The 14,559-nt window shown below is 43.8% G+C and overlaps 1 protein-coding gene across 1 annotated transcript in view; it reads right to left on the bottom strand.

The window, feature by feature from the left end:
• The window catches only part of LOC105437143 (mucin-5AC-like), a 59,246-nt gene extending 44,933 nt beyond the window's left edge, over positions 1 to 14,313 (bottom strand). Inside the window, exons 1-9 of the mRNA XM_030991207.1 lie at positions 14,270 to 14,313; positions 13,729 to 13,830; positions 13,474 to 13,511; positions 13,110 to 13,211; positions 8,885 to 9,153; positions 6,568 to 6,705; positions 5,741 to 5,893; positions 4,727 to 4,883; positions 2,437 to 2,672 (exon numbers count right to left, since the gene is read on the bottom strand). Coding sequence (XP_030847067.1) covers positions 2,437 to 2,672; positions 4,727 to 4,883; positions 5,741 to 5,893; positions 6,568 to 6,705; positions 8,885 to 9,153; positions 13,110 to 13,211; positions 13,474 to 13,511; positions 13,729 to 13,830; positions 14,270 to 14,313 — 1,239 coding nt within the window. The remainder of the gene's footprint in view (positions 1 to 2,436; positions 2,673 to 4,726; positions 4,884 to 5,740; positions 5,894 to 6,567; positions 6,706 to 8,884; positions 9,154 to 13,109; positions 13,212 to 13,473; positions 13,512 to 13,728; positions 13,831 to 14,269) is intronic.
• Positions 14,314 to 14,559: the final 246 nt, after the last annotated feature.

Below are 14,559 nucleotides of genomic sequence, written 5' to 3'. Positions count from 1 at the left end.
TTATACAAATGATGCATGCGTTCATTTTACGATATCCGCACTCGAGTTGATGAGGCTGTGTGTAACTTAACTATCACTATGAACATGACTGACAATGAGAGCGGACAAAATATACAGTTCCTCAGGTAGACAAAGGAACATCCCTTACTGCTATTATGTAAAAATGTGTAGAACAGGTGTCACATGCATATTCACCTTTTTACATAATAGCTGTGAAGGGATGTTCCTTTTTCTACCTGAGGAACTGTATATTTTGTCCGCTCTCATTGTCAGTCATGTTCATAGTGTATAGATTCTACTGTATCGCACGAAGCCGTGTCGAATGAAAACATGCATGATCTTGCATCATTGTTTTATACAACGAAACTCCTAGATCCTTGTTATTTGATGTAAAACGAATTAATTCAAGATTGTTTCGTGACAGTATGGGTGACAAATAAATCTCAAGTTAAGGCTTAATTTAGTGCGTACAAAGTAGATTTTTCAGATTCGGGTAGCGGGACCACCGATTACATCGCTAAAATGTGATATTTTAGGATATATTTTCCATTGCAAATGTAGACAGTGACTCTGGCATGGTATGGTATGTGTGTGATAGGCCTAGGGAGTAGGGGGGGTCTATGTCATGATGCACCCACAACAAAAAGTGAGTCACCCTTACTCAAATTGATGAGTCACTGGTTTGTCCGTACAGCGAAACACTTGAAGGATCATGTGAGTCACTATGACTCGATACAAATGAGTCTCTTAGATAAATAAGACTCATTTGTATCGAGTCATAGTGACTCACATGATCCTTCAAGTGTTTCGCTGTACGGACAAACCAGTGACTCATCAATTTGAGTAAGGGTGACTCACTTTTTGTTGTGGGTGTATGTATATTAACACTAAAAGTAAATCAGTATAAATCTACTTATCCAGCTCTTTTGATACACAATCACATACAACGCCTAAGTATATATTCTCATTGGGAGATTTGCTACACTTCACGGGCGATCATCTAATAACACAGAGTCAATGAGAATTCAGTACTTTGAGAACAAATCCCAACCTCCATTCATATAATGCGTACAAGTAGAAACCATAATGGCAGATTTTGCAGTCTTCACCTTAAATCGGAATTATGACCACAATCCTGTCTTCTGATCAAAAATTGAATCATAGTAAAATTGTAGAGTAAAGTCTCAGCCGGGGTAAAACTTTGAATTGAAATTTTTCTTTCCGAAAAGTGTCAACAGTTGCTCCTATGGTTTCTATATATCTGAAAAATGTCCTATTCAGATCTATTCAACGTCATGTAGTTGATTCAATCATATGTGTAGGGGTGGCAGTTAAATTGGCAATTGTAAACAAATGTTTGTCTTCGAATGCTTTCTAATTAGCATAAAAACTCTAGGTCTACTGTTCACCTTGGTATTAGCCAGCACGTTTTCGTATGTGCTATGATTTATTTAGTTTATGAGGTTAATAAACCATTTACGTGATGTCATCTTCGAGTTTAAGCAGGCAATATGTTGTACCGACAAATGTATAAACGTGAAAATGAGAGCATGATAACCATCTAAACACGTATTTAGAGATTTGCCCCCACTCTAAAAAAACAAAATTGCAAGTAAACACACAGCAACAACCACAACAACAACAACAACAAAGACAAAATCAATGTTTACCAGCAGTGGTTTGTAAATGTGATTGGTTCCGATTGTTCAGGTATCGCTGTTGTGGGTAGGCTCATAATTGTTGGAATCGGGGTTCATTCTGTTGAAAACAATGATTACAAGAAGTTACTATGAATAACTAGGAACACACATATGAATAACAAAGGGGATATCAAATTGAACAGTGTAATGTTAGTTTGAATAAAATACTCATGATGGACAACCACTAAGCTATAATAGACAGAAGGAGCAAAACCTAACATCGGCTCCCAACATTGTTCTCGAAAGCCCATTCGCGGGATAAGGTCAACAAACAAAATGGTCTAAATTGTTACATATTTTAAACATTAGGATTGCCGCTCACGGAAAAAATAAAATGAAATAATTAGCTAGATGATACGTATACGATACGGTACCCTAACAAGGAAACTGGCACGGTCAATGTAACCAGAGCTTACAGGTTATTCTTTCAAAGCAAAGAACTAAATATTATTGGTTAAAAATGAAGGAGTAGAAGCATCCGATCAAAGCGAATGACATACCAGTAGGTGCATGAACCCCTTCAGGAAACAGTTTAAGTGCAGTGGGATTTTTACTTTTCAGGTTTGAATGCTTTACAAGAACCACAACATAGAATTTTTCATTTCTTGTCTCCTGTCAATGTAAAGTAATCTGATATGAATGCATAGATCTTTATATTGATTAATTTCGCGCAGCCATTTGTGCACATTCTAAACACTTCTACCCTACCTTGGCATCTGGGGTCAAGGGAAACTACAGCGCAATACTCCCATCTTATCCCAGGATTGGTGGTGTAACACCAAGCAGTGTACTCAATATCGGGGTTTCTGCAATAGTTTCCGTCTAGTCCCGCGTTAGGATAGTTAGCTGGAGTAATAGTGTGTTCATGGGGATCTTGAGAGGTCCACGCTTGACAGGTACGACCGTTGATGGTCTGAGATAAGTTTCCTCTGTAGTTCACTCCTCTAGGATCATCCAGGCATGTATATGTGGCTGGAGAAAAGACACAGAGTAACATTTTAAAAGAGCTTGCTAAAGTAATTTTGGTTCAGACCATGGGCGTAGATCTGTAATTGATACCTATTGTTCAGGGGGGATGATCTATTCATTCAACCCCCCGAACAATAGGTATTACGTAAGGATTGACGCCCATGGTTCAGACTAATAATTTGCTACATCTTTCCACTCAAAAAAGCAATTATCTACTGTTATGCAACGATTGATGCACATACCAAATTAGAATTTTTGGTGTCAGTCACTAACAAATATGACGACGCCTGAAGTGTAGGCCATATTTAACATAATCATGATTACGTGTCAAGATCACTGCCCATGAAGTGCCAACTTGGAAAACATTCAATATAACTACCCTAATAGACAAACACCTAAAACCCCGTCTTAACCGGAAAACATAGTCGCGGTGTATTGCTAGGAGTCCACTTGGCCGGCGCCAGTTGGCGCCAGTTTGCGCCAATGCAATTTACTGTAGCGCCTAGTGTCGCCAATAAGGTGCCTAGTGGCGTGTAGTGGCTCAAACTGCCTCCCAACTGGCTCGTGGTGGCCCGTAATGCTAGGAGTCCACTGGGCCGGCGCCAGTTGGTGCCAGTTCGCGCCAAAGATTATGTGATTGGCGCGTAGTGGCTCGCTGTGGCGCCGAATTAATGTCCACTCGGCATGTGTCGCCAAGTGGAATAAACTGGGTGCCATATGGCGTGCGCCAAATGCCACCCGGCTTGCTCCAAAATGTTGCGCCAGTTCGCGCCAGTTTGCGCCATTACACGGCCATTTGATTCCAAAATTCACCCTGTTGGCGCCATTCGCGCCAATAGACGGCTACTTTGCGCCACTTGGTGATTAGTTTGTGCCAAAGGTCGCCAAATTGGTTTGAACTTGCCGCCGCTTGGCGCTACTTGCCGACTAAATAAATACCGGCCATTGGCTACCTGGTTCAGACCCTCCTCAGCTCTACTAAATATTTACAATTTTGATATGTCTGAGGCTTTTGGTAATGTTGGAGTGATGATGCTGCTCCATCAGAAGATGATGAGAGATGCTGAGGTGGCCACTGCCTATCAACTTATGCTGGCCAATCCTGAAGAAGAAGAGCCTCCTAAGAAGAAAAGGAAGCACAACTGGTGGTTTAGACCCATGCTCCACCCACAGTTGAGGGCCGAACATGGACAGTACCACACTTTGATGGAAGAGCTGAGTGAGAATGACAGGAGGAAGTTCAAGAACTACACCAGGGTGTCCCCAGAGATGTTTGATGACCTGTTGGTCAGGCTAACACCCCACTTGCAGAAGAAGGACACCCACATCAGGAAGGCCATTCCCCTGGTCTCAAGTTGTCCCTCTATCTGCGCCATCTCGCCACTGGGCCTATGCCGAGCTGTCTTACAACTTCCGAGTGGGCAAGGAAACCATCCAGAAGTTTGTCCCTGATGTAGCCAGAGCGGTAGTGGATGAGTATGCTGCAGAAGTCATCTCCCCCCCCCCCCCCACAACCAGTGAAGGCTGGCTTGAGGTTGCAGGTGATTTTGAAGCCAGATGGAATATTCCTCACTGTCTGGGAGCCTATGAAGGAAAGCACATCCGTCTCCAGAAGCCCAACAAATCAGGCAGCCTTTACTTCAACTACAAGCAGTTCTTCTTGGTTGTCCTGATGGCTCTGGTAGATTCAAAGTACCAGTTCCTGTGGATCGATGTGGGTGGGGTTGGCCATCAGTCTGATGCCCAGATCTACAACAACAGTGAACTGAAGGAGTGCATTGAAGCTGGCACTTTAGGCATCCCAGATCCAGCTCCTCTTCCCCATGATGATGAAGAGCACCCTATGCCGTACGTCTTCGTGGGAGACGATGCCTTCGCCATGAGGACGTACGTGATAAAGCCCTATTGCCGTCGTAACATGGACCAACAGCAGAAGATCTTCAACTACAGGCTGTCCGGGGCAAGGCGTGTGGTTGAAAATGCCTTTGGTATTCCGGCTCTGCGGTTCCAGTGCTTCCTTGGCCAGATGAAACAGGAACCAGACACAGTCCGCCTACTCATTGAGCTGCCGTCATGCTGCACAACCTCATCAGGAAGCACTATCAGGCACTGGACGTCCGCATGTTGGACCAGGAGGATGCCCAGCACAACCTCATCCCTAGAGCTTGGGGAACTGCCGCCATCACTGTGAGAAAGTCCTGCGATGCCGCCCTGCTGTTATAGGCGGCAAGTGGCGCTGAATGGCGGGCAATCAGGTGGCATTTGGCGCGAAGTAGTCACCAATCGGGTGCCGTTTGGCTCGCGTAGTGGCGCAAACAAGGTGCCCCTTGGCGCCAAGTGGCGCCATGTGGCGCGAAATCTCACTGGCGCAACTTGGCGCGCGCCATTACATTCCAGTGGATTCCAATAGGCGGATTGTTTGCGCCAAAGGGCGATATATTCGCGCCATTTGGTGCCACTTGGCGGACACTTGGCGCTGATTGCTCGATGCAAGTGGCGCGACGAAAATTTCAAACATTTTGAAATTTTCTTGCCGCCACATTCAAATTTGGTGCCGTTATGCGCCACCACGAGCCAGTTGGGAGGCAGTTTGAGCCACTACACGCCACTAGGCACCTTATTGGCGACACTAGGCGCCACAGTAAATTGCATTGGCGCAAACTGGCGCCAACTGGCGCCGGCCCAGTGGACTCCTAGCATAACGGCACCAAATTTGAATGTGGCGGCAAGCGTCGCGCCACTTGCATCGAGCAATCAGCGCCAAGTGTCCGCCAAGTGACCCCAAATGGCGCGAACATATCGCCCTTTGGCGCAAACAATCCGCCTATTGGAATCCACTGGAATGTAATGGCGCGCGCCAAGTTGCGCCAATGAGATTTCGCGCCACATGACGCCACTTGGCGCCAAGGGGCACCTTGTTTGCGCCACTACGCGAGCCAAACGGCACCCGATTGGTGACTACTTCGCGCCAAATGCCACCTGATTGCCCGCCATTCGGCGCCACTTGCCGCCTATAAAAGCAGGGCGGCATCGCAGGACTTTCTCACAGTGATGGCGGCAGTTCTCTAAGCACCAGGGATGAGGTTGTGCTGGGCTTCCTCTTGGTCCAACATGCGGACGTCTAGTGCCTGATAGCGCTTCCTGATGAGGTTGTGCAGCATGACGGCAGCTTCAATAAGCAGGCGGACTGTGTCTGGTTCCTCTCTCATCTGGCCAAGGAAGCACTGGAACCGCAGAGCCAGAATACCAAAGGCATTTTCAACCACACGCCTTGCACTGGACAGCCTGTAGTTGAAGATCTTCTGCTGTTGGTCCATGTTACGACGGCCATAGGGCTTCATCATGTACGTCCTCATGGCGAAGGCATCGTCTCCCACGAAGAAGTACGGCATAGGGTGCTCTTCATCATCATGGGGAAGAGGAGCTGGATCTGGGATGCCTAAAGTGCCAGCTTCAATGCACTCCTTCAGTTCACTGCTGTTGTAGATCTGGGCATCAGACTGATGGCCAACCCCACCCACATCGATCCACAGGAACTGGTACTTTGAATCTACCAGAGCCATCAGGACAACCGAGAAGAACTGCTTGTAGTTGAAGTAAAGGCTGCCTGATTTGTTGGGCTACTGGAGACGGATGTTATTTCCATCATAGGCTCCCAGACAGTGAGGAAGATTCCATCTGGCTTCAAAATCACCTGCAACCTCAACCCAGCCTTCATTGGTTGTGGGGAGGGAGATGACTTCTGCAGCATACTCATCCACTATCGCTCTGGCTACATCAGGGACAAACTTCTGGATGGTTTCCTTGCCCACTCGGAAGTTGTAAGACAGCTCGGCATAGGTGGCCCCAGTGGCGAGATGGCGCAGGAAGACGGACAACTTGAGACCAGGGGAATTGCCTTCCTGATGTGGGTGTCCTTCTTCTGCAAGTCATCAAATATATCTGGGGACACCCTGGTGTAGTTCTTGAAATTCCTCCTGTCATTCTCACTCAGCTCTTCCATCAAACTGTGGTATTGTCCACGTTCGGCCCTCAACTGTGGGTGGAGCATGGGTCTAAACCACCAGTTGTGCTTCCTTTTCTTGATAGGAGGCTCTTCTTCTTCAGGATTGGTCAGCATAAGTTGCTAGGCAGTAGCCACCTCAGCATCTCTCATCATCTTCTGATGGAGCAGCATCATCACTCCAACATTATCAAAAGCCTCAGACATATCAAAATTGTAAATATTTAGTAGAGATGTTGTTCATACAGCAGCTGAGGAGGGTCTGAACCAGGTAGCCAATGGCCGGTATTTATTTAGTCGGCAAGTAGCGCCAAACGGCGGCAAGTTCAAACTAATTTGGCGACCTTTGGCACAAACTAATCACCAAGTGGCGCAAAGTAGCCGTCTATTGGCGCGAATGGCACCAACAGGGTGAATTTTGGAATCAAATGGCCGTGTAATGGCGCGAACTGGCGCGAACTGGCGCAACATTTTGGAGCAAGCCGGGTGGCATTTGGCGCACGCCATATGGCACCCAGTTTATTCAACTTGGCGATACATGCCGAGCGGACATTAATTCGGGGCCACAGCGAGCCACTACGCGCCAATCACATAATCTTTGGCGCGAACTGGCACCAACTGGCGCCGGCCCAGTGGACTCCTAGCATATCCGAAAGACGTTCTACCCCGTTCCAGTTTAAGAGAAGGTTGAGTTCTGGGAAGAGGTGAAAATAATTTGTGAGCATTACTCATTCTTATTATGCAAGTGTGGAAGAACATCAGATTAGACATGTTCCCTGAAAAGCATGGCTCTTCTAATGCCTTCATATTCTAAATATGCATGTAACATCGTAAAAATCGGGGGGGCGGCTTTTTACGCCACTTGTTCGTGTAGTCCCATATACATCTTTCTGTGTACATTGTTTGTAACTTTACCAAGACTTGGCCAAATTTCTTATCATTTTGATGATTCCAGAACCTTGCAATACACACAAATTCTTATATGCTATATGATCAACCTTTTCTGGTCGGTTCCACACCGTTTCTTTCACAATGCAATCGCATGACCAGAACTCAACTTCATCTTTAAGACGCGTTAATCGGGGTAACGTCCGAACGTTGTCCGGATGACATCCTGATAAACGGCCTATTAAGACGCGCGCGGAACTTTACCCGGGTAGAATGACGTCAGGGCCGTTAAAAAAATGTATACATGTACACAGCGCGCGCCAGCTGATCGCGATGAGGGAGGTGCGGTTGTTATGGTAACCTACTCGAGTGAGGTTTTTGCGGATGGCTGGTTAAGACGGTGTCCATGAGCCTGGCAAAAGCTCACCCCGTGTTTTACGGGATAAGAGCACACTTTTTTAATTTTTTTTTTTGCTCCCGAAAATTTGAAAATCGCGCCGGCCGCAAATTCGCTCAGTTGGGGGGGGGGGGGGGGGGGGGGTAGTGCACACTATTTTTTTTTTAACGGGGGGCACGTGCCCCCTGTGCCCCCCTCTCTCTCCTGAATCCGTGCATGCACCCTCATGGCAGGCTATGAGTTAAGACGGGGCTTAAGACGACTACCCGACAAACACCCCGGATGACTCCCCTAAAGACATACACCCAAGACTACCACCCTCTGGACAACACCCCAGAAATTGCTGATGACACTATGGAACTTAAATATTAATAAATAAGGGTAGATAAATTGTACAATTGTATGGGGGGGGTAGTGCAGACTATTTATTTTTTAACGGGGGGCACGTGCCCCCTGTGCCCCCCTCCCTCCCCTGGATCCGTGCATGCACCCTCATGGCAGGCTATGAGTTAAGACGGGGCTTAAGACGACTACCCGACAAACACCCCGGATGACTCCCCTATAGACATACACCCAAGACTACCACCCTCTGGACAACACCCCAGAAATTGCTGATGACATTATGGAACTTAAATATTAATAAATAAGGGTAGATAAATTGTACAATTGTATGAAATATTGATGAACAATAACACCTATATGCATTTGATATTAGACACACGCACACCCGCCTATACGTACACACCAATGTGATTCACACATTTAAGTGAAATTCTAATCTTTAGGTTCAATGGCTCTCCAAGAATCCCAACATAGCATCTTTCGTTTCTTTTCTCCTGCCAATGTAAAATAATTTGATATGAATGCATACATCTCTATATCAATTAATTTTGAGCAGTCTTTTGCTCACATTCTAAACACTTCTACTCTACCTTTGCATCTTGGGTCAAAGAAACCTACAGCGCAATACTCCCATCTTATCCCAGGATTGGTGGTGTAACACCAAGCAGTGTACTCAATATCGGGGTTTCTGCAATAGTTTCCGTCTAGTCCCGCGTTAGGATAGTTAGCTGGAGTGATAGTGTGTTTATGGGGATCTTGAGAGGTCCACGCTTTACAAGTACGACCGTTGATGGTCTGAGATAAGTTTCCTCTGTAGTTCACTCCTCTAGGATCATCCAGGCATGTATATGTGGCTGGAGAAAAGACACAAAGTAACATTTTAAAAGAGCTTGCTAAAGTAATTTTGGTTCAGACCATGGGCGTAGATCTGTAATTGATACCTATTGTTCAGGGGGGATGATCTATTCATTCATCCCCCCTGAACAATAGGTATTTCGTAAGGATTGACGCCCATGGTTCACACTAATAATTTGCTACATCTTTCCACTCAAAAAAGCAATTATCTACTGTTATGCAACGATTGATGCACATACCAAATTAGAATTTTTGGTGTCAGTCACTTACAAATATGACGACGCCTGAAGTGTAGGCCATATTTAACATAATCATGATTACGTGTCAAGATCACTGCCCATGAAGTGCCAACTTGGAAAACATTCAATATAACTACCCCCTAATAGACAAACACCTAAAACCCCGTCTTAACCGGAAAACATAGTCGCGGTGTATTCGAATGACGTTCTACCCCGTTCCAGTTTAAGAGAAGGTTGAGTTCTGGAAAGAGGTGAAAATAATTTGTGAGCATTACTCATTCTTATTATGCAAGTGTGGAAGAACATCAGATTAGACATGTTCCCTGAAAAGCATGGCTCTTCTAATGCCTTCATATTCTAAATGTGCATGTAACATCGTAAAAATCGGGGGGCCGGCTTTTTACGCCACTTGTTCGTGTAGTCCTATATACATCTTTCTGTGTACAGTGTTTGTAACTTTATCAAGACTTGGCCAAATTTCTTATCATTTTGATGATTCCAGAACCTTGCAATACACACAAATTCTTATATGCTATATGATCAACCTTTTCTGGTTGGTTCCACACCGTTTCTTTCACAATGCAATCGCATGACTAGAACTCAACTTCATCTTTAAGACGCGTTAATCGGGGTAACGTCCGAACGTTGTCCGGGTGACATCCTGATAAACGGCCTATTAAGACGCGCGCGGAACTTTACCCGGGTAGAATGACGTCAGGGCCGTTAAAAAATGTATACACAGCGCGCGCCAGCTGATCGCGATGAGGGAGGTGCGGTTGTTATGGTAACCTACTCGAGTGAGGTTTTTGCGGATGGCTGGTTAAGACGGTGTCCATGAGCCTGGCAAAAGCTCACCCCGTGTTTTACGGGATAAGAGCACACTTTTTTAAAAAAAATTTTGCTCCCGAAAATTTGAAAATCGCGCCGGCCGCAAATTCGTTCAGTTATTTTTTTTTTTTTTTTTTTTTTTTGACCGGGGGGCATGTGCCCCCTGTGCCCCCTCCCTCCCCTGGGTCCGTGCATGCACCCTCATGGCAGGCTATGAGTTAAGACGGGGCTTAAGACGACTACCCGCTGGACAAACACCCCGGATGACTCCCCTATAGACATACACCCAAGACTACCACCCTCTGGACAACACCCCAGAAATTGCTGATGACAATATGGAACTTAAATATTAATAAATAAGGGTAGATAAATTGCACAATTGTATGAAATATTGATGAACAATAACACCAAAATTCATTTGATTTGAAACACGCACATCCGCCTAAGCAAACTCCAATATGATTCACACATTTTAGTGAAATTATAATCTTTAGGTTCAATTGCTTTCCAAGAATCCCAACATAGCACATTTTGTTTCTTTTCTCCTGTCAATGCAAAATCATGTGATATAAATGCATGTATCTTGATATTAATTAATTTTGAGCAGCAATTTGCTCACATTATAAACACTACAACGCTACCTTGGCATCTCGGGTCAAGGGAACCTACAGCACAATACTGCCAATTTATCTCAAGATTGGTGGTGAAACACCAAGCAGTGAATCCCATATCGGGGTTTCTGCAATACTTTTCATCTAGTCCCGTGTTAGGATATTTAGTCATAAAGTATCCATGAGAGGTCCACGCCTGACAATTATCCTCGTTGATTGTGTGAGATAAGTTTCCTCTGTAATTCACTCCTCTAGGATCTAGTAATATGTCAAAAGAGCTTGCTATAAGTACTATTGGTTCAGACTAATAATTTGCTACATCTTTCCACTCGAAAAAAAGCAATTATCTACTGTTATGCAACGATTGATGCACATACCAAATTATAATTTCTTGTGTCAGTCATTTGCGAATATGACGACGCCTGAAGTGTAGGCCATATTTAACATAATCATGATTACACCATCATACTTACGTGTCAGGATCACTGCCCATGCAGTGCCCACTTGAAAAATATTCAATATAACTACCCTCTAATAGACAAACAGCCAAGGTGACTACCCTGTAGCAAACACCTAAGATGACTACCCTTTAGCAAACACCTAAAGATGACTACCCTCTGGACTAACATCCAATATGACTACCCTCTAGACAAACACCTATAAAGATGACTACCCTCTGGACTAACACCCAATATGTCTACCCTCTAGACAAACACCTATAAAGATGACTACCCTCTAGACAAACACCTAAGATGACTTCCCTCTAGACAAACACCCAGGATGACTACCGCTGAACAAACACCCAGGATGACTCCCCTATAGACATTCACCTAAGACTTCTACCCTCTGGGCGCCACACCCCAGAAATTGATGATAATAATATGGAACTTAAATATAAATACAATAGGGAGATAAAATCGAATAGTGTATTTTACATTTGTATAAAATATTGATGACAAATAACACCCATGTGCATATGATTTTCAGCACACGCACATCCGCCTATACGTACACACCAATGTGATTTACACATTCATGTACAATGCAAGATGATGATGTTGATAGTGATTATACAATGATCCAGCAGCTGCCTGATCGGCGATAATATAACAGTTCGTAGTTAGCACATGGTTTAGATGACCGCCAATATCCACACATCTTTTAAACATAGATAAATCCCACTTTGTGCTTTTGGAATAATCACAGCTAAAAAGTCATTAAGAGGTGATTCTTTGTTTGCCCTCTTGAAAGGATTACTTCCACCTGTGTTCAATAGAATGTATCATAGGTACATGCATGTATAATATAATATTAAATAACTTTCGTGAACATGTATACAGTATTAGTCTAAGTGAATTTACAATTTTGTACGAGTGACCTTTATCTGCGAACTGGGCATTATGTCTTCAAAGGCTTTAGGTTAGGTGTAGGTTTGGGATTAAGGTTAGCTTAAGTGTTTGGTCCAGGGTTAAAGTTTGGGATTTAGTTAGTGTAGGAAATTGAATACGGAGTACTGTCACAGGAGCATTCTGTCATACAACCGATGTAATACAAGACGATCACATATGCTTTCAATGAATCACTACGGGTGATTTCAATACACTATTGTACTGTCGCTATATGTTTGCACATTCTAATAGGTGACACACAAGGCTACATCTTGGTGTCAGCATAAAGTTCAAATCCTACATAAAACGAAATGAAATAATAAAGAACAGTTGGTGACTCTAAGGAAAAAAGTTCGCCATGGTAGAAGATCTGACATCAAAACAAAACCCAGCAACACTCAACGAAGCAAAATATAAATCTAAAGTCAGAACTGCGTATATAGTCAGAACGGAAGGATAATGATTGCTTTAATTTTCGAGCCATAGTTATTTTTATACGCTCTCGGGAAGGTTACAATCGAGCTATTGCCCTCGGCAAGCTTCGGGCAAATTTGTAGATTTAAGTGTGTTTTGTCAAAGTCGAAGGAACTTTCTAGCCAAATAGTTTATTTTATTGTATTGCTGTGGCGTATTTGCTGTCGAAAACAAAAGAATAAGATGGGCACTTCCCCTCTTATAAAAAATGTTTTAGCAACGCCCTTAATAGGAAAGGACACAAAACAGTCAGATAAAGACAAATACAGAGATAAAGAAAGAGACAGAGAGAGAGAGAGGGGGGGGGAGGGGGAGTGAGAGAAAGAGAAAGTGATAGAAGGGGGAGGGGAAGTGGCTAGACACAACATGATAAGGATTAAATGCATGATGTCTTTTCATTGTTACTTTTACTTACTGGAGGTGGTGGTTTCTTGCGATGCCGTTGTGTCTGACATCGTTGTCGTAGGGCTCGTCATGGGTTTGGTGGTCGTGTCTGTAGTCAATGATTCACTTGACTCTGAAACGATTTTAACAAACATAACAGAGTTATCAAAATGATCATGATATAGTTGATGGTTCAGGGTTATAAAAAATGAAAACATAAATTTTAACAGTTTATTTCTTTTATAAGGTATAATTTGTGTCCGCATATTTTTAGATTTAGTGGTGTTTTGTCAAAGCCCAAGAGACTTTTTTGTCACATAATGTATCTAACTGTGTTCCTGTGGCGTGTTTGTTGTCCTTAAACTCGCGTTCTTAAAAAAAAAGACATATAATACCCCCACCCCCTCCGAAAAAAGAAGTTTTATCAATGGCCCTGTAAGCAAAGGGTAAAGAAAAAAGAGTCAGGTAGAGACTAATAGAGAGAGGGAGGAAGAAAGGGAAAGAGGGGTGGAGGGGGTTCGGCAGGGAAAATGTGTGAGAGGGGGAGAGACAAAGAGAGAGAGGGAGAGAGAGGGTGAGGGGGGAGTGGTAGTGGCACATTATAACAAAGATCGAAGGCATGACGTCATTTCATTGTTTTTCTTACTTACTGGTGGTGGAGGTTTCTTGCGATGATGTTGGGTCTGACATCGTAGTCGTAGGGCCCATCCCAGGCTTGGTAGTCGATTCCGTAGTCGATGATTCTGTTGACTCTGAAACGTTATAACAAACATAACTGAGCTAAGTGATCATGATAAATTTGATGGTTAGGTGTTATAACAAATGAAACAACACGTACAAAACAATGTGATTAGGAATGGCACCTGAACAGGATTAGAAGGCACAAACGTGGACAATTTAGCTCCAGGAAAATATATAAACTTTGACAGCTCATTTCTATTGTAAAGTAAACGAAAATAATAATAAGACGAACACTTCCCCCCTTATACAAAATTGTTTTATCAACGTCCGTAATAGGAAAGGACACAAAACAGTCAGATAAAGACTAAGACAGAGATTGAGAAAGAGAGAGAGAGAGAGAGAGAGTGAGGGGAGGGAGAGAAGGAGAGAGTGAAAGAAGGGGGAGGGGAAGCTGCTAGACACGTAATGATAAGGATTAAATGCATGAGGTTATTTCATTGTTTCTCTTACTTACTGGAGGTGGTGGTTTCTTGCGATGCCGTTGTGTCTGACATCGTTGTCGTAGGGCTCGTAATGGATTTGGTCTTCGCGTCCGTAGTCGATGATTCACTTGACTCTACAACGATTTTAACAAACATAACGGAGTTGAATGATCATGATATAGTTGATGGTTCAGGGTTATACAAATTGAAAACATGCATTTTAACCGTTTATTTCTTTTATAAGGTATAATTTGTGTCAGCATATTTTTAGATTTAGTGGTGTTTTGTCAAAGCCCAAGGGACTTTTTGTCACACAAT

This window comes from Strongylocentrotus purpuratus, unplaced genomic scaffold (assembly GCF_000002235.5).
Source record: "Strongylocentrotus purpuratus isolate Spur 01 unplaced genomic scaffold, Spur_5.0 spur5_scaffold_2, whole genome shotgun sequence".
NCBI classification, from domain to species: domain Eukaryota; kingdom Metazoa; phylum Echinodermata; class Echinoidea; order Camarodonta; family Strongylocentrotidae; genus Strongylocentrotus; species Strongylocentrotus purpuratus.
Note: the sequence above shows the minus strand (reverse complement) of the source record. Positions and strands in the feature narration are given on the sequence as shown.